The following is an 18,947-nucleotide window of genomic DNA, read 5'->3' on the forward strand; positions in this document are numbered from 1 at the left end:
CTATTTCAGAAAGTCTTGTTCTTTTGAGAAAGTGTTTCAAGGAAATGTTTTTAATACTCTACAGTGGTAAGAGTAAGCATGTTGTAATCTAGCTCCAAATGCTGCCTCTGCCACAGATTACATGAGCAACAATGGGCAATGGACAATGGTTTGAATTTCCCCAATCAGAAAACAATGTTGAAGGCATACAGTTCATGCCACTAGCTTCTGGAAAGTAACAAAGTTTTTTTCATGAAAGATGGTAAGAGTGCAAAAAAGCAGTATCATTATCTAGCAGGTTCTTAACATTCATAACAACCTCTCACATTCATAGCTGTACACCATGTGAGGAATGGACACACTCTGTTTACCTACCCGCTCGCTACAGGTAAGTGAATTTCATTCCTTGGAAAGAACTACCCTTTTTTTTTCTTCCCAAAAGGTTGCACTGCTTTCTGAATGCAAGGTAATACACAAGATATATAGACAGCACATGGAAAACTGAAAAAATGTTTTGGTATCACTACCATTCCCAGCCACTGATACTCCAATACTCCTCTTAAAGGCATGAATTTCTCTGTTTTTCTGCTTCTCTAGTCCTTCCCCTTGCTCCACTCATCTTCTTTACACCAGCACTGAAATATTTGCCCCACTCCTTCCTGGCATGCTTTTCCTTATAGAATTACATTTTAGATTTTTCCTAAATTAAAATTCCAGAGTTTGCACTTTGATCCCAAACTAATTGCCTCACTCTTACTTCCCATTCCACATACTACCTACAAGGACAAGTCTTTCCTGCCCAACTGCCTGAGATCCACACACCTGAACCAAGCCATACGGTTCCTCCCTCTAGAATGCCCATGCCTTCTATTAAAGCTGCTCTTACTAAAGTCGTGAGTTGATATTCTCCTAACTCCTAATCTCCAAATGATGAGTCCCCTGTCCTTCTCCCTCTCCAGTCAAACGGCCTTGGCATACCTAATGTTTCTTTTTGTTCGTGCCTTGTCCTACCTTGGTTTCTTTAGGTCAGCCTCTCACCAGACCACTCCTATGGCTCCAAGTGTTCTCTCACTGCTCTACATGAAGGTCTGATCGGGAGCCACAGGCTAGGTCAGATCTAATCATAGGCCTAACGACAGGCCACGGACTGTTCTCAGGCCTGTTCGTGATTAGGAACAAGATCACCCCAGGGCTCAATGACACCTGGACATTTACCTTGAACCTTTCTGTAAGGTTCTATTGCCAGTGTAAGGTTCTATCGCCAGGTCTCACACAGTCTGTGTAACATGTACAAGATACTGCCCTCACTGGTTATTGCACAAATCATCTCTTATTCAAGTTCTGATGGTCAGAGAGGTGATCAGGTGCAGGGCACCATCAGTCAAGTGTGCTGACCAGCAAACTGTTGACATGTCACCAGCCCTTTTTATCCTCTTGCCCCTCTACTTTCCCACTCTTGTTCCTCCTGAAATTATCCCAACCCCTCCCTTGTTCTGCCTTTGGTTCCTGCCCTAAAGATCCCATAATAAGTCCTGTGCAAACTGCTCTTCCCCTGCATCCTACAATATGTCCCACCTCTAGGCAGTAATCCCTTAGGCCAAAATGTCATTTGGAGAGCTGCTCCCAACGACTCATCCAGATGGGTTTCACACCTGCACACTGGGGCTGATGGCTCTGCTGGGACAGCCCCAAGAGGGGCCCAGACAAGGGAGCTGCTCCTTCTTGATTTGGGTCCCTGCCTCTCACTGTGCACCCCTGTGCTCCTCTGGGCTCGTGCATATAGGACTTGGATGGGCTGATGGCCCTGGGATGGCCCTGGCAGTAGCCCAGCAGGGTATTATTTGGACTCTCCCTCCTGCCACTGTCCCTCTGAGCTCCCTTGTGGGTGTGCAGAGATCTATCACAAAATCTAACACTGACGGGCTCAACTACTGCCACATTCTCTTCTGTTCTTAAGTACAGTCTCACCCCCTCCTTTTCCACCCAGAAAACTCCTGCAAGGGCCATTGCACTGACTGCCTTCATCACAACTATCACTCTCCTTAAAACCTTAAAGTCTTCCCCTCCTCACTTCAAACATAAAGTTAAGATGGCCTTTTACAATTTAACCTTATTCCTCATGGTATTTCCATGAGTACCAGGATGACAGCTCCTAACTAACTGCCCAGACAGCAGCTTCCACTGACTACTGATAAACACAAAAAGGAACACGTCTATCTTCTCCCCTGCTGATCTTCACACTTGGGAGGAGCTTTCCATACACATCTGGCAGCCCACCTGACTTCCACAAAATGCTCTCGCTGTGCTGTTCAAAACCATGAAAACTGTCGTGCTTGTGCTGTAGCAAGATCGTTCTTTCTCATTCGGAGCAACACCGTTCAGTTCTTTGTATTCCCACCTGTCCACAGCCATCTCTTGCCTTTTATCTTGCAAGCATTTTGCAAAAGCAATGATTTTTTTCTTTTTTTTTTTTTTTTTTTTTTCTCTGAATACCTGATCTGAGAACACTACGCTACAGCCCTAGAGTCCATGACTATGGCTCGTAATGTCAACAACAATACAGAATGTTTCAAGAGGTAACAAACACCCAGTAGTTCAGCTCATCTCAATTGTTTAAGACAAGGCTTTTGGCTAGAGCACAGTAAAGAAAATCTAAAACAGAACTAACCTACAATGTCATTTGGCTTATCATCTATTTCTTTGCCACCTGTTCGGATTTCTTCCTCTCCTTGGGAGTAAATATCAAGATTTCCCTAATTAAAAGAAACAAGAAAGATCAGTCACAAATATGCAGAAAACCTAACACGGGCATATTTGGAGCCTCTATATTAACACTATCGAGGTACTCCATATACACAAAAGATGAAATTTAAGTACAAGAAGAGAGAATAGGAACATCATTCTGGCACTCACGATTTCAGGACAAGAATTTCTGCTCTGAAATAGGACTTAGGACACGTGATAGTTAAATACTTCTCCAGATACAAAACCAAAGTGTATCAATCAGTCACAGATTAATAATCCAAGAGTGTGGCAGAACACAAGAAAAAGCATCTCCCAGCAGACAAAAAAAAATCATACAGGCATTTCAGAGATGATATACAAAGTACTAGGGACAATTATGGTTTCATTAGGAAAAAAAAAAAAAAAAAAAAGGATTTCAGATCTAAATAAAACAGTACAAAAGTAGGCTATGAATATGTTTAAGAAATGAAGTGCCTGTCATTCAAAAGGACAGCAAGAACTTAATTTAACAGAGCAAAAATAAGACATAGAAAATATGATTGCTGTGTATAATTTTAACAGAAGTTCCTCTAGGGACAGAGGAGTACTTCAGCTCCCAGGCAAGTCTGGCACAAGAACAAACATAGCTGAAGCAAACATCAATGAATTAATTTTTCAGTAAGATTTGAAGTGAAAAGCCAAGACCTAAAACAGCTGTTTGTAACAGTGTCTATTCAAAATTCGTAAGGTAATTCAGAAAGTGTAGTAGAAGACATGGATTTCAGCATCTCACTGCCACCTCATGGCTTCTGAAGAAGATATTCCCTCCACCCTTAGAGCATATCTGTAGCATAACTATAAGAGAAAGATATTATACTATAATTACAGAGCAAAAACAAATGTTGTTTTAGACTACACTACTCTTTGGAAGAAGTTATTTCAGCTAAATTAAAATTACAACTAGTTTCCCTATGTGAAATACACTGCTGATACAAAAATAGTAAATTAAATTAATATCTTACTTTTGTGTTGCGGAACATCTCACAGTCTTCCATCACTTGCTGTCTACGTATCTTCTCCATTTTTTTCAAGACTGCTTCTGCAGTACTAAGATAAAAAGTTGACATGCAAGAGCATAGAGAGATTTAAGAACAAGCTTTGAGGACTTGCAAACATATACTCTTTTCAGGTTTATTTTCTCTAGCTAAACAGTTTGAAAAAAAGTCTGGCTTAGTAGGAAAAAAAGAACTTTGAAGGTGATAGCATCAGAAAAAAATTATGGCAGTTTTTAATAACACTTAAGTTGTTCTGCATGATAGCATTGTCATTTTTAGTTCACAGCCTTCCTCAGACAACAGGTTACTTATTCTTCTCTTAACCGTAGTTTAAGGTTCAAGTTGATTTTCCGTGACGATATATGCTGGAAAAAACATGCTGCTGCTGTTACACTTGACAAACCTTTCAGAAAACAATGTCCATCTGGGCTTCACAAAGAGAATTAAGACATTGACAGACAAGCAGAAACACTAGGACTACTTCCCTTGCTGTATAAAACTTTGCTCAGTAGCTTAACTTAACCAAGCATTATAAAAATATTCATTAAGCATGGAAGAAAAGTTAATTAAAATTTAAGAAGGCACTTTGGATGCTAAGAAAATTGATTCAGAGGGCAAGTTAAAGCTACCAAAAATCACAACATAAAGTGATCATTTGGGTTCACAAGACAACATGCAAATCCACCCAGTCCACACATAAGAGATGCTCTACTGTGAAGAGGTCTCTGCACCTGGCAATCCCAAAACAGACTGGGATTTTAAACGTAAAATTAAACGTAATTTAAACGTAAACTGTGCCCAGAGTCTTTACAAATGAAGCACCTTCCAAAGACAGCCTCCCCCACACACTTGCATGTCTGGAAGTCTAAAACAGCCACAAGCACGTATTCCCCCAAAAATCGGTTAAACAGATTGGCTGTGAAGTAAAAAGGCTCCCACCTTATATAAATCCGTATATTAACAATTACAGGACATAGGGGCATAGGAGGAGGAGGAGGAGCAGACCCTACCTGGTCCACAGCAGCTGAACACTACCAGGTCTTAGAAAGATCCAGAAAGTTCCAAGTTACGGAACGTGGTGGAACCTACTAGCCTGGTAACTATGGTAGCACGGAATGTTTACATAGGGGCACGTGGACATGTCTCAGCCTAACCACTGAATACATCTAGCTCTGGCTGCCACGAGTAGCACCTTTTTCTGCTGTCCAAAGGAGAAAGTCCCTAGCCAGTATTATGCCATAGCACAAAGGCTTGCTAATAAGGCTCATTTTAGTACTTTTGCAAGATGGTGAAAAAAAAGCCCACTTACTTTGTTATAAGTTTGTCAAACAAAACAGACTGATTTGTAGCGGTGTAATGACTCTGTCGAAGTCTGCAGCTTCGGCAGACTTCCAAAGCCTCATTTTCTTCATGGACTTGTCCTGCAGCTTTTGCTTCAGCTCTCATCTTCAATGTTCTGGTGACTAAAATGCATTCGTATATAAAATGTTGTGAGGCAGAAAATACGTTATTCCCCTTTATTTCACCATTGCTCTAATAAAATGTAAAGAAAATATGCAGTGCACTGGGGTTTTTTCTTCAAATACTGAATTGGAAGTTATTGTTGTGACCACAGCATTCAGCTTAAATTACTTCTCTTTAAACTACCTACTTAAAAGCACGACCTGTATCTCAAGTTTTTAATAGACTGAAAAGACACTCTGATGAAAACAAACACACAACTTTTGTTCCATGCAGTTACTTCTTCCCGAATATAACTCCATATCAAGTGTTTTTGCTCCATCCATGTAAAATTGTATCTAATTGTTTTTTTAAAAAATTGTTTACGTGGGAAGTCTCTCATTAAGATGCGTGGTTTTAGTACACTGTTTAAACATGCATCACTTTAATTTTCTCCATCATCACACAAAATCTCTAGAAGGTAAGAAATTCCTCAAGACAAATACCAAAGAACTCAAACCCTTGCTTGCTTGCAAAGAAAGATCTGCCCAGTACTTACCACACACCATCACTTGCCATGGGTTTGTTACTTGTACTATAATTAAAACAGTGGAGAGATCAGTGAGATAGTCAGTATAAACACAGCTATGCTTCCCTCTCATCATCAGCAACAATAACACTAAGGCAGAGCTCATTAAATAACAATGTACATTGCACAGGTAGAACTTGAATTACTACAGACAAAGTGCATTTCAGGTCCCTTCCCGCATACAGCCCAAGGCTAGCAGGACACTGCCTGGAGCTAACGGATTTTCCCAGCTGCCAGCAAACAGCCTAGGAGCACTGAGCCTTCCTGTGCTCTCAGCACGGCAATTCAGTTCCAAGATGAATCGCTGAGCTCGAGGGACACCTTCCTGACATCAGTGGGTTTGTGCGTCTCCTGACTGAATTATTTTCTAACTTGCATGTTATAATAATTAATTCAATAGTATAAACAAACAATAAAGATTACAACACTACAATGAAATCAATATTATAGTGTATTACAATATCATAAAATATTGCAATATATAATAATCTGTTTGCTGGAGAGATGGACAGGGGGACTGAGTGCACCATCAGCAAGTCTGCTGATGATGCCAAGCTGGGTGGTGCAGTCGACTCGCTGGAGGGAAGGGATGTGCCATGCAGAGGGACCTGGACAGGCTGGACAGGTGGGCCTGTGCAAACCTCACGAACTTCTGTCAGGCCCAGTGCAAGGTTCTGCACAAGTGTAGGGGGAATCCCAAGCACAAGTACAGGCTGGGCAATGAGTGGAACGAGAGCAGCCCTGTGGAGAAGGGCTTGGGGGTGTTGGTGAGAAGCATCTCAGTATGACACTGCAATGTATATCTGCAGCCAAGAAAACCAACTGTATCCTTGGCTGCATCAAGAGCAGTGTGGCCAGCAGGCTAAGGGAGGCAATTCTCCCCCTCTATTCCACTCTCGTCAGACCCCACCTGCAGTGCTGTGTCCAGCTCTGGCAGCATAAGAAGGACATGCTTGAGTGGGTCCAGAGGAGGGCCCAGAAGATGACCGGGGGGCTGGAGCACCTCCCTTACAAGGACAGGATGAGAGAGTTGGGGGTGTTCAGCCTGGAGAAGAGAAGGCTCTGGGGAGACCTTATAGCAGCCTTCCAGTACTTAAAGGAAAGCTGGGGAGGGACTCGATATCAGGGAGTGTAGGGACAGGACGAGGGGTGACGGTTTTAAACTCTTCAAAAAAGAGGGTAGATTCAGATTAGAGATAAGGAAGAAGTTCTTTCCTGTGAGGGTGGTGAGGCACTGGCACAGGTTGCCCAGAGAAGCTGTGGCTGTCCCCTCCCTGGAAGGTTGGATGGGGCTTTGGGCAACCTGGTCTAGTGGAAGGTGTCCCTGCCCATGGCAAGGGGTTGGAACTAGATGATCTATCTTTAAGGTCCCTTCCAACCAAACTGTTCTATGATAATACTTGTGTTGGTTTAGGCCCTGCTGGGACCGGAGACCACGTTGCCGTTGTCCCTCCCCCACCCCCAGACACAAGTAGGGCACAAACCCCGGGTTAAAATAAGAAGTTTAATACAACAGTGTAATAAAACAATCTGAACAACAACAGTAGCGATAGTAACAACAACAAACAGTAATGACAGTAAACGAGACAAAAGATATACAGAGAAATACCGCAAGGATACAGCCAGCCCGCCATGCGTGCTTTCTGCCACCAAAGCCACAAAGGAAAGCTTCCCGCACTGCCATGACGGACCTGACATCAGCATGGTGTGAATAACCCGGCTAGAGATCCCTTCCCCCTGCTTGGGAGAAAACTTAACCCTATCCTAGCTGAACCACGACAATACTGCAACATTCCCTCCTAGCTGCAAGACAGATTTTCCATTACTTGGTGTCCTGCAAACTCCAGAAAAATCTATGTCACCAAGAAACCCAGGCTAAGGAACAGATTCTCCAGTGCCTAAGAACAGGCTGGAATTCACACTGTGCTCTCCCACAGCCTGAAAGGAATTAACAGCACATCCTCCTATTTGCACTTACCTCTCTTCACAAAACTCATAGGAAATTCACTATCTTGGAGATATCAATACTCACAACTTCAGCCGATTCTGGCTGATGTGTTCAGAAGATTTTGGGGGCAAGTTAAATAGAGTGACCAAATGCAATGCTTCTCAGAAACCAGACTAAAAAGGAATCCTAAGGAATTACAACTACTTACCTTCTTTATAGTCTTCATTTTTTTGGTCTGAGTTCGGCTTTGCCAACTCTCTACATTAATAAAGAGGGCAGAGGAGAGAAGAATTACTGGATTAGAATTATTGTATAGAAGTATTGTATCGTATCGTACCGCATTGTATGGTTCCCCCCTCAAGACTAGGGAACTTCAGGTTTATAATCCAGTGCTCCACATCATGCAAATAAAAGCCTGTGGACCATACGGATTCAGACCCCAAGTCTGCTGTCTATCATGTGCAAAGAGTTTTATAGGGATGGACGTTCCCTAAACCTGCAAATCTTTAAGTCTCAGGGTCGGGCAAATAATCTCCAAAACCAAACCAAAGTGGACGAGAAGTCTCAAGGGATTTGGGGAAAGAGGCATGGTTTTTATACAAGCAAAAGACATTTCCTAAGAAGAGTGATTCTAGTTCTAAGATACTGGCACTGACATTAACATAATCATATACACCCACAGATTTTTAGCTGTAGATTTATCATGATGTGACTCATTGTGCATGCTTTCACTTTTCCTCTTCATTCTATAAAATGAACAGAGATTGGACATCTCAAAATACAATACCTCATCAAGTGTCTTCGACTGACATTTTCACTTAATATTTCCATGCTTTCATCAAAGCTAGAGTCTGAACAGGGCAACATGTTTTTTTCGCATTGATCTTAAACAGTGTCCCTTGAATCATACAATTTTGCCAGAGGAAAATTCCTAGGAAAAGAAGGAAATAAGAACACTTTTATCTGAAACACATCTGTTGAGCTGAGAAGGAAATTCTGCCTCATTTAGGCAAGTTTGTTCTTTCAATTCTCCTGTCTTGATAGTGTTACAACTAATGGCAGGCGAGCCTCGGACTGCTTCTACACCAAGAAGTAGTTCTTGGCGGGGGGGGTGGAAAATCAGCTTCCAAAGCTAAAGCTCCTCTCTGCCATGCTTTTCTTGTGGATAACTTGATATCCTTTTAAAAAATTATTGCAGCAAAGTCTTTCATATAAACTTGTCTTTTAATGAAAAAAACCAAAGCCTGTTATTTCAAAATTGGTTCTGAGGAGCAATCAAGTTTGAACATGCATGTCCTGGGATTAAAAACTAGTTAGTAGAGTTTTTCTCCTATTTCTGTTCCATTTATAACTGCCTTCAGAGGAACAATAAAAGATTTCCTTCGAGAGGACAGCATTTATCCACAGGAAACCAAAGCAACTGAAGATACACTTTTTTTTTATGCCTGCTGATCTTGTTCAGTCAGAAAGATGAGAAACAAGAAAATAACTTGCAGAGAAAACAACAAATATGACATTGATAACAGATTTTTACAAGAAAAGCCCTTGACACATGAACCACATGCCATGCAGAAGTTTCCAAGTCACGATCAAGTTGTCTGCCTGTTGCACTCTGCTGTAACCACCGAGAACTGAGTGCCCAAGCTACAGAGCTGCACAACCCCGCCCAGCTTCTGGCTACGCTTGTGCAGGGAGACTTTTACTCTCTGAGCGCCAGCGGATCTCTCAACACCAATGCTCTGCATTCAGTGCTCACCTTGCAAAGGCACCAACACTCATCTCCTCCTGGAGGTGTCAAGGGAAGCAAGGAAACAAGTTTCTTTTCCAAGCTTCCCAAAACCTGAGATAGTCTACATGCTGCTGCCCTCTTACGGTGAAATCCCACAGGACTTACCGCCACCCTGGCAACGGCTTGGTGCTCACTAACTTAAAGCTGTAAGACTGACAGCGAAGTTAGAATCTCACTAGCTTCCTTTTATTCCTTAAAATAAAAGTCAGAAATTCTATAAATGGCACTAAAAATGTTTAATCTCTATGAATAAAGTCATGCAATGTTACTCTCCCCCTTTGTATTTCTTTAAAAATAGAATCCAGTACATCAAACAGGACAAAGAAATAATGTAAAAGGATGTCTCTGTCATCTTCTGAAAATGTTTAATACTTTTTCTGGAAGTGTTTAATACTGCTGTGGTCATCAAAGTAATCTCCACTTCCATTTCATACTTGTGATTCACTCTGTGGTATCTAAAATTCCTGAGATAAAATCTGCATCCCAAGAAACTCACAGTGATGATGCATCTGCAAGTACACATCCAGTGAGAAACTTAACAACCCTGAACATTCCCAAAAGCTATATAGCTATCACTGTCAGTTCCAGATAATGCACTACCAGGACAACTGGTCCCAGCTAATTTACCATGTTTCCTGGCACAGTTAATTACCTGAGGGGAGTGTCATGCTTACAGACACTTTGTGCCTGAACTGGCTCAGGTACCTCAACCAGCCTACGTGTAGCTGAGAACTTGCACACTGTGAAACATCCCCTTACCTTGATCATCAACAGCAAGGAGTTTTCACCGAAACCAAGTCGTGCCACTTTGTCATCAATTTCTTTTTGACCTTCTATGTTATTTTCTAACGCAAAGGATGACTGCTGTAACCGAGTAAGCTGAAGTAAAAGCCTGAAACAAAAAAGGCAGTTCAAAAAAGGCACAGCTGGCAAAAGAGCAAGTCAGCAAACCTAAAACCAACCAAAATACAATACTTAAGAACGGCTCTTCTTCCTGACTTTTGCTAACTGCAAAACCTGCAAAGAAGTGAATACATCCATATCAATCTACTATGGGTATGGTATACCCCTGCTACCACAGAAGTACTGAGAAGTGCAAACATTTTTCTCTCCATGCATCCATCACACAATTTCAAAGTGAAGCTTGGATCTGCTAGCATTAACTGTAGTACATCAGGAGTCCCACATCCTTATTAAGGCCTAACAAGACAGCAGTGCATTTTTGCCTATGGCAGTGATTGACTTTGTAACCTGAAAAGCTAGAAATTTTGGGGGTTTAGACAAATCTCATTCTCCCCACATAGGCCAACCCTGGAATATTTTCTAACAGCTTTCACCACCGTTTTATATTCAAGGCAGTGCCCCAGAAGTCACCACCATGATTTGGTGAAGGTTAGACATTGTGCTCACAATGTGGGTTTGTGTCACTGAGGGACCCCATCACCAACTGCTCGACCAGAGAGCGCAGTGGCAGTTTCCAGAGTCATCCTCACACAAGGACTGTAAAACACGTCAGCAGAGGAAATATCTAACTATATTCAACCAAGAGACTACTAGAACTTAGCAGTATCATGACTGAAACTATGTTTAACTCAAGCTTTATGCATATAGGACAACAAATTGTATCACATTTACCAAGGTTAAACAAAGCAGGTGTTACAATAACGGAGTGTATTTTTATGAAGAGAAAATCTTAGATTAAAGTTGAGCATTATAAACATCAAAATTTATAAGTCTGAGCCAGTAAACCATTTGTAATTTCAATAAAGTTTTGACTGGGAAATTCAAAGTAAAAACAGAAAGTATTTTTAATTTGTAAAGCATTTTTGTTTCAAAATTTGCATCAACATAATGTAAAAAAAAGAATAAAAATTAAACAAAACAATTTATCCAATTTTTTTTTTTTTTTTTTTTTTTTTTTGGTTGACAAAACTAGAAGAGCTCATGATGTTTTAACACAGAACCTTATTTCCTACAAAAAGCAATACCAACATCCCCTTTCCAGGTGCAATTTACCTTGTACCTGTTTATGCAACATGCACTTAAAATCCAACAGACCTGAAAATATTAGACAACCTATTTAATGCATAAGCCCTGAGCAGGGGACAAGTTTACCCTGGACAAGTGTATCTGCAAATATAAACCACAATAACATTTTGTGAAACTGTGCAGCCAAGCAAGCAAATACCACAATTTTTAATTGTCTCAATGCTGAACTATACACACCAAAACAAGCAACACAGATTATTTTAATATGAATGTAGCTTTAATATTAAATATCAGTACTACATTTATTAACTTCTCCCAAGTAGCAATTACAGTCACCATCTCTTAGCCTGAGTACAATTAGAAGCTACTATATCTTTTTTTACATTTCTTAAATCTTGCCCTAACAGGTGTTCGCTGTCAACATTTGTGGAAGTTCATAAAATGGCTTTAAATACTCTCAGTGACTCATACATTACTGAGAGGCAAGAGGGGGGGAAAAAATCCAAGACTATTTTAACAAAACCAGTTCCTAATTATCTCTTTGACAGATTACGCTTTGGGGATTTTTGTTGTGTGCAAGAGTTTTAGCAACAGAGGGAAGAAAAGGAAAGAGCATTTTAATGCAGGCCTGTCAATCAGCTGTCACAGAGTTCATTTTTCAACCTCATCCATTATGCAGATTGGGGTATTATTACAAAATATATTTTTGCTCAAGCATGAGGCTTCAAGCAAATAAGACAGGTGGCACTCGCAGAAGGAGGACTGGCTAGCCTTCCCTTTGGGGCACTTCTGCTGCTGCATCTTTAATACCAAACCAGGAAACAGCCATGCTCTAACAGAAGCATTTGTTGAAGAACAAGCCCTTTTGTATATAATTACTTGAAAAGATTAATATAATAAGGCCATTAAAAAACGCTTTACTTCTCAACAGTGTATGACGCTGGTTTACTCTTTTCACTCAGATTGAGGTTGTTCACAGCTACCATGCTGTGGATTTGGTTTTTTAAGATCTGAAGCAAGAGCAGAGTGCTTCTAAGTTAGCATTGCCAATGCCAAAACAAACATTTAATTGAAAATGTAAACTGAAAATAAATATTTTTATTTATTATATTATATTAAGGCTGGGAAAAATATGCTTTAAATTGTTCTCGATTGGGCAAAGTTAACATTATTCTAAGAATACATTTAGTTACCTTGCTCTAATAAATGAGGCACATGCCTTTATCCCAACTTTCTTCGACATGTTCTGCTCCCAGGACTCAGAGGCTGTGTGTTCCCCTTCGTCCATCCTTTCCAGTTCTTCTGAAGCGCAGAGGAATTCTTTTACAGCCTGGCTGCTGCTACAAGTCACTGCATTCTCACTCTTGGTTTCTGTAGCAAGGCCGGACCAAGCGTCTTCTTTCTGGCTGTCTGATCTGTGAGGCTGCAAATTAATCTCTCTTCCAGTCGATGTTTTGAAACTACCACCCCTTACAATAACCTCTTCAGACTGATTTATATTTGTTTCTGGAATGACTGATGAAGACAAGCTCTGTAAAAGGCTCATATAAACTTCAGCAAGTAACTTCCAGTACCAAGGGTTGAAAGGATGTAAGCAGATCAGTTGCTGCAGGCATGTGATCTTTTTTTCTACATTTTCCAGACCCTGGTAAATGGAAAACTGCAGGTTGAGAACCATTGTTAAGTGATCTGTGTTAGTAGCACTGCTTCTCCAGAAACAAAAGATAATAGATTAAAACCAGGAGTGGAACAGAATCATCATTCAGAGCCTAAGAAAATGTCTCCCTTAATAATGACACACATATATCACTAGAGGTAATTTTTCAATTGTACAAAACTGCGCTCTTAATTTTAAACGATACATGATAGAGATCATGCACGATGAAGCTGACAGCATTCCCTTCAGCTGCCCTGTCCCAGTCTGAAAGGCAAGGAGGCTCAAATGCTGTCATTTGTTTATATGCTTTCAGAGTTTTATACAGCTGCCCTTCTTTGTAGCGTAAACACCTTTTATGTAAAATAAACAGCAGCAGTAAAACTCTAGCAGACTCTAGAGCCTCTGGACTTTTTCCTTTATGGGAAAAACTCAATTTGTGGTGAGATACTCTTCTTGGTGGCAGCTTGGCAGCGAGTATATGGAAATAAAAGGGAGTTTTGAGCCGTCCTTTTATAGTGCAAAGATTTAAGCATTCATTTATCCCCTTTCTTATACTTCCTATTACATTACATTAATTCTGCCTGGCAGGGCATGATATTTAGTCCCTTCCAGGACTAGCAGCCTCCCTGCACAGGGAGCTCATTGTGGTACAGGGTGTTCTGATTTATAAAGAGTGATTATATCTGCAGTGACAGTTACCCTCTGTTTACCAAATACTCTGAGCACTGAACATCCTGAAGGATTGTACACATGAAGATTATTTTTCCAGAAAATAGTCCATATAAAGGAACTACTGGCAATATTTTAATATTCAAAATCTAAAAGAACGATTGCATTATTTACCATTTTTTCTGCAATATCCAGAGCCTCCTTATGCCTTCCTAAGCGACATAAACACCGAGCCTGGCCCTCTTGGACATCTTGTCTCATTGCAATGTTACTGGGAGGTAAGAGTAGTAAGCAGTTTGAATATTCACACAGGGCTTTCTAGTAGTGTCGACAAAAAGAAAAGCCAAACGAAACAGTAAGAGATTTTCATTTAAAGGCAAGCCTGACAGTACGCTTTGGTTATGACTACAGTCACAAAGGGAATTCAGGAGCTGAAGTCCACATTCTCATTTCTCCAGACTCAGCTATCACCTATGCCAGCAACAGACGAGGGCCCTGGTACTACACAGTCAAATCTAGACAGTGATGAGCAACCTCAATCCTAACTCGTGCTTAAGCCCTGGCAGGATTTACTACACATCAGTCCACCTCTCCCTCACCAGGACTGATCCAGAAGGGATCATCTGCAACGCAAGATGTACCTCCCCCAGCCACCAACTCAATGATCAGAGCACTTAACCTAAATTTGGAAGACCTTGTTTCAAATTCATATCATTGTCCACAGGAAGGTTTGAACCTGCAGGTACCTCACCTCACATGAATAATCAGCAAGTCGGAGAATACAGCAAGGAAGGTGAATCTTTATCATTCCTGTAGGGTGGTTCTAATTTGCACAAAATAATTATATATTAATTGGGTTAAGGAAAAAGACAAGAATGAGCAATACTTCTGTAGCTTAATGCTCAGGGCATTCAACGGGGCTCCAATTAACATTTAAATACATTAAATTACGTATTCAGTGAAGCTAAGGCTGGGATCTTGGTTCCTCCCCCTCCATGTGAGTGCTCAGACCAGAAGACTAAAGAGCAGTGCTTATTCTCCAATCTCTCACAATGAATATTTAATTATTCCTTGCAAAATTGAATGGTTCTAACACAAAGAGCTTCCAGGCAACATACCCTAAATACTTCCTAGCAAAATGGCTGAAATATTTTTCTTCCTTGGTGTTAAGCTTGCATTCCTTCTCGACCAAAAGAGACATCTCCCTTCTGTCCAGAGAATGCAGCAGCCACTGGTCAAAACGGATCACAGAAGGAATGCAAGACACCCCTGTTTGCCTTGTTACGGGACAAAGTGATATAACCTGGCAAGAATCAGGCATTACGAATTCCAAGTAGATTCTACAGTCACCTGTATCTTAAAAATGGGCACAGCTTAGATCACTGCTGTCCCTGGCATTTCTTATCACGTGGCCTAGGCTGACATAAAAGTGTATTCACAACAAACAAAGAGATTACTACCCCCATGTATTCATTTCCAGCCCCCTTTCTAGGGTCAGTGCTCTCAAATCTGTAATTTTATGTGCAGTCTGGTTCTGGTCCTGTCACAGTGATCCAGGCTAAGCAATAGGACTGAAGACTAGACATTTTTAACATGGATCATCATGACAGAAATGGGTTAGGGACCAATGGTCTGTTCCACTAGGAGATCTGAAGGGGTGTCATTCTACACTGAGAGGGCACCACAGCACACAGCAAGAAGCAATCTGCTCTTCCTGAGGGTCAGCAGCCATGTCTGACCTCCGTCTGAGGCATCTTTCTTCTCAGCACACTTTTATGAATCCATTCAGGGTGTCTCAGCTGAGACTGGCAAGCATCTGTTGTGTATAGACAAGGCAGCAGTAGCACTGGAATAACATTAAAAAGCAGAAGTCAGTGCCAGCTGAGATATACAAAAAGGTCCACAAATCCAGTGGGCAAGGCAGAAGGAGTGGAGTTAGAAGCTGGCCTGAGGGCTTTGAAATCAGGGAGCCTGTAATGCAAACCATATAGCCTGGAACAAGAAGCTATTACAGCTGAAACAAGGGCGGAAGTGGCTGGTTTCAACCAGGAACAAGGTAACAAAAGACTGGATCCTGCAACTACGACTATAAAGGCAGGAGAGCATGGATGATCAGGAATGAGGCTCAGAAAGTAGGCAGTGAGGACAGGATCTAGGACTACATCAGGCAGGAGCAGAAACAGAAACGTAAATGCACCCCAAAGGCACAACCAGCCATCCAGAGAGAGAGAGCAACAGAGAGGTGGGGCAATTCATGAGGCGGCTCATAAGACAACTGTCACGAGCCTGACAACCAAGGTCAGCTTTCACCTGGCAGCAGGGGGAGCTCTGAAAAAGGTGAGCAGCAGCCAGGTGGTTGACAAGAGATGAGACAGCCTTTGTGGGACATGGTATTATCCCCAGGAGCAGAGAAATCCACACACACACCTCTGGCTGACTATGACTTTCACGGCCACAAACACCAGCTCTGCTCACCACTGAACTGCTCAGGTGGGCAAGCCTGATCTGGATCAGCTCTGGGTGCAGAACAACATTTCTGGCCAGTTCACATTGACTTCACACTGACTCCTGGAAAGATGACATCTGGCTGGGGGAGCCTGCCAGAACAGTTACCCATCGTGGCCTGGCAGCAGCTCAGCCAGCAGGACTGCTCTTCACCAGGTCACCACCCCTGCCCGTGGGCCAGTCATGCTTTCCGCACAAACGAGGAACCACCAAGCTGGATATAACCCTGCCACTCACTCTAGCATCTCCAGGCCACGGCTCTACCGGGAGGCTTTTATATAAATAGACACGTTTCCTCAGCGCACCAGGGACCACAGGCTCAGCCCAGTTTATCCCCACAGCTTCCACCCACCAGGGCCCAGGCTCGGCTCAGACCCCCAGGCCGTGTGAGAGCCCTGGAAATACCTCAAAGTCCTGCTGCCGGTAGTGTGCCTGGGGCAGGCGCCCTGAGAAGGCCTCATGCTCTCCCCCGCTGCATGGGCTGGAGGGGAGAGCCGGCTGGGGCACTGGCTGGAAACGGCGGCGGTGGCAGCCCGGGTGCTGCTGGCCTTCCAGGGGCGAGCCCGCCGAGCGAAGCAAGAGCAGAGGAAGGCCCGGCCTCAGGGCAGCGTCTGGCTGACTCCCCGTTTCTGGCGTTTGCCTGTCGGTGTTAGGAGGGGGCGGTAAACGGGTGCGGTTTGCACCCCTGGACAGGCAGCAGGGCTGTCGCACCTCCCCAGCTCTGGCAAGGAGTTTGGTCACAAGTCACTGTAATGGAAATGTAAGATCTTGTAACAAATAGTCAAACCAAGCTGCTTTGATAAATTAATTGCATAACTGCAGAGTTGTTCTGTTAGTATCTTGGCTCAGTGCCTACGTGGGGGCGGGTGGGAGTGTATTTTGGTAACTTTTCCATTTGATTTCACTTCTGCTCCAAAGCAGAAGGTGGAAACTTGAGAAATCTCAGCGTTTTTGAGACACGGTTTCCCAAAAGGGGATATGACTAAGTGAAGACTGATCCTAGAGCTTCTTCAAGACAAAGATTTTCAGGCACACCATTCCTCATTAACAGCACCTAGGTGAAGTTGTAGCTACCTCAGCTGTTTGCCCTGCCTCACAATACTACCATGCACAGAGTGTGCTGTGTTTTAAGTGTACTGCAATGCTGTTTCCACCTTGCCAGTCCATCCACCCAGGAAGGTCCATTTTGTCCCATCTAATCACCACGCAGGTTTGGAGAGGGTGAGCTGAAAAGTCATCCTTGTACTTCCTTAACCTGCAAAATGGACTAATGAACCTGGCTATACCAGAACGGTCTTTGAGGCCAAAGCACTGCTTGTATGCATAATTTTAAAGGTTTCCTTTCTAAGTAGACATGTGGGTTTTTGTTGTTCTAAGTGGATACATGCCCAAAATATCTTTCCATGCCACCATATTTATGACTGGATGTAGCAACAGCTGGCATAAATCCCTGGGTAGAACCTCAACTTTGGCAGGTAGATTTGATCAAAAAAATAAAAGGGGATTGAGGCTTCTTTTGCATGTCTCATGGACACTGGACACACCTATTCCCTTCCCACTCCTCCAGGACTGCCAGTCATGCTGCAACACACCAGTCTAACGAGCAAAGCATGAAAATCCAGCAAGACGATTAAGAACAAATCAAAAAGAAGAAAAAACAAAAAAGAAACATGAGTAATCAAAGTGAAATGTGGCCCCAGCTCAAAGTAAAACACAAAGAGCAAGGCACTCCCAGGGGCAAATCCCAGAGAAGCCGGTTGGCTGCCAGCTTGGATTGCCGAGTCCTCCCGGGCTGGGGGTTTCAGCCGCCGTGGCCTCTGAGGATACCAGCGTGGTCTGCAGAGGCTCTGTGTTGCAACAGAGAGTGCCTTTGTCTGGTAAATCAGCGATAGGAGAGCAGTGATTCCTGAGCACCACACAGGGGGCCTAGCAGCTGACTGCATGGTTTCAGTCATAAATCACAGGCATAAAATTGCTTCTCTTCCTCCTTCCTCCCTTGCCTGGCTCTCCCCCTGCCTCCCCTCAGACATTTAAAAGGTTCCTCATGTATTAATTACAGAAATTAAAAAATGCAACTTTAGGAAATTCCTGTGCCTTGTCAGCACTGGAGATTTGCTCAATTTCTCCCCTAAGACCCGAGTCATCAATGTAGCTGCCAGAACACAAATTCCCACTGTACTTAAGTAAAGCTGTTTGCCTGAGTCTGCACAGCATGATTTGCTACGGTGCTGTTAGCCCTGGCTTCACACAGGAGAAATCTCTGGAAGAGGCAGCTCTGAGGGGGCTCAGAGATACAGGAGCCCTACAAGAGCCTGCATGGCTGCAGCTGCGCTGTGTAGGCATCTTCAGGGATAAAAGAAGCCATAGATGAATCTCTTCCTAAAGGCAGCCAAGGTATTACTCCACCATCAGCCTAAACCACCAGCTCTGCACATGAACATCAGACCAAGAGAACAAACGGGCCCCAGTAAGTTGTGGTTGATGAACAAGTTCCCGTGCATCAGCAAAGCTACTGTAGCTGTTTACACGAGCATGCTTCCTTACGCTGGTGGTGAGGTGCTGTGACCCAGCTTCAACCTCGGTAACTGGGGGCAGGCTAGCAT

At 42.8% G+C, this 18,947-nt stretch overlaps 1 protein-coding gene across 1 annotated transcript; it reads right to left on the reverse strand.

Moving 5' to 3' along the window:
* Positions 1-8,639: 8,639 nt before the first annotated feature.
* Positions 8,640-18,947, reverse strand: LOC141955181 (zinc fingers and homeoboxes protein 1-like). Its single transcript, XM_074895145.1, has 6 exons — positions 18,889-18,947; positions 16,750-16,984; positions 14,015-14,157; positions 12,707-13,225; positions 10,284-10,416; positions 8,640-8,666 (listed from the first exon to the last, which is right to left on the reverse strand). Exons 1-6 carry the CDS (start codon positions 18,945-18,947, stop codon positions 8,640-8,642), a joined length of 1,116 nt encoding a protein of 371 aa, XP_074751246.1.

The sequence above is a fragment of the Athene noctua genome, unplaced genomic scaffold (assembly GCF_965140245.1).
Source record: "Athene noctua unplaced genomic scaffold, bAthNoc1.hap1.1 HAP1_HAP1_scaffold_130, whole genome shotgun sequence".
NCBI lineage: Eukaryota > Metazoa > Chordata > Aves > Strigiformes > Strigidae > Athene > Athene noctua.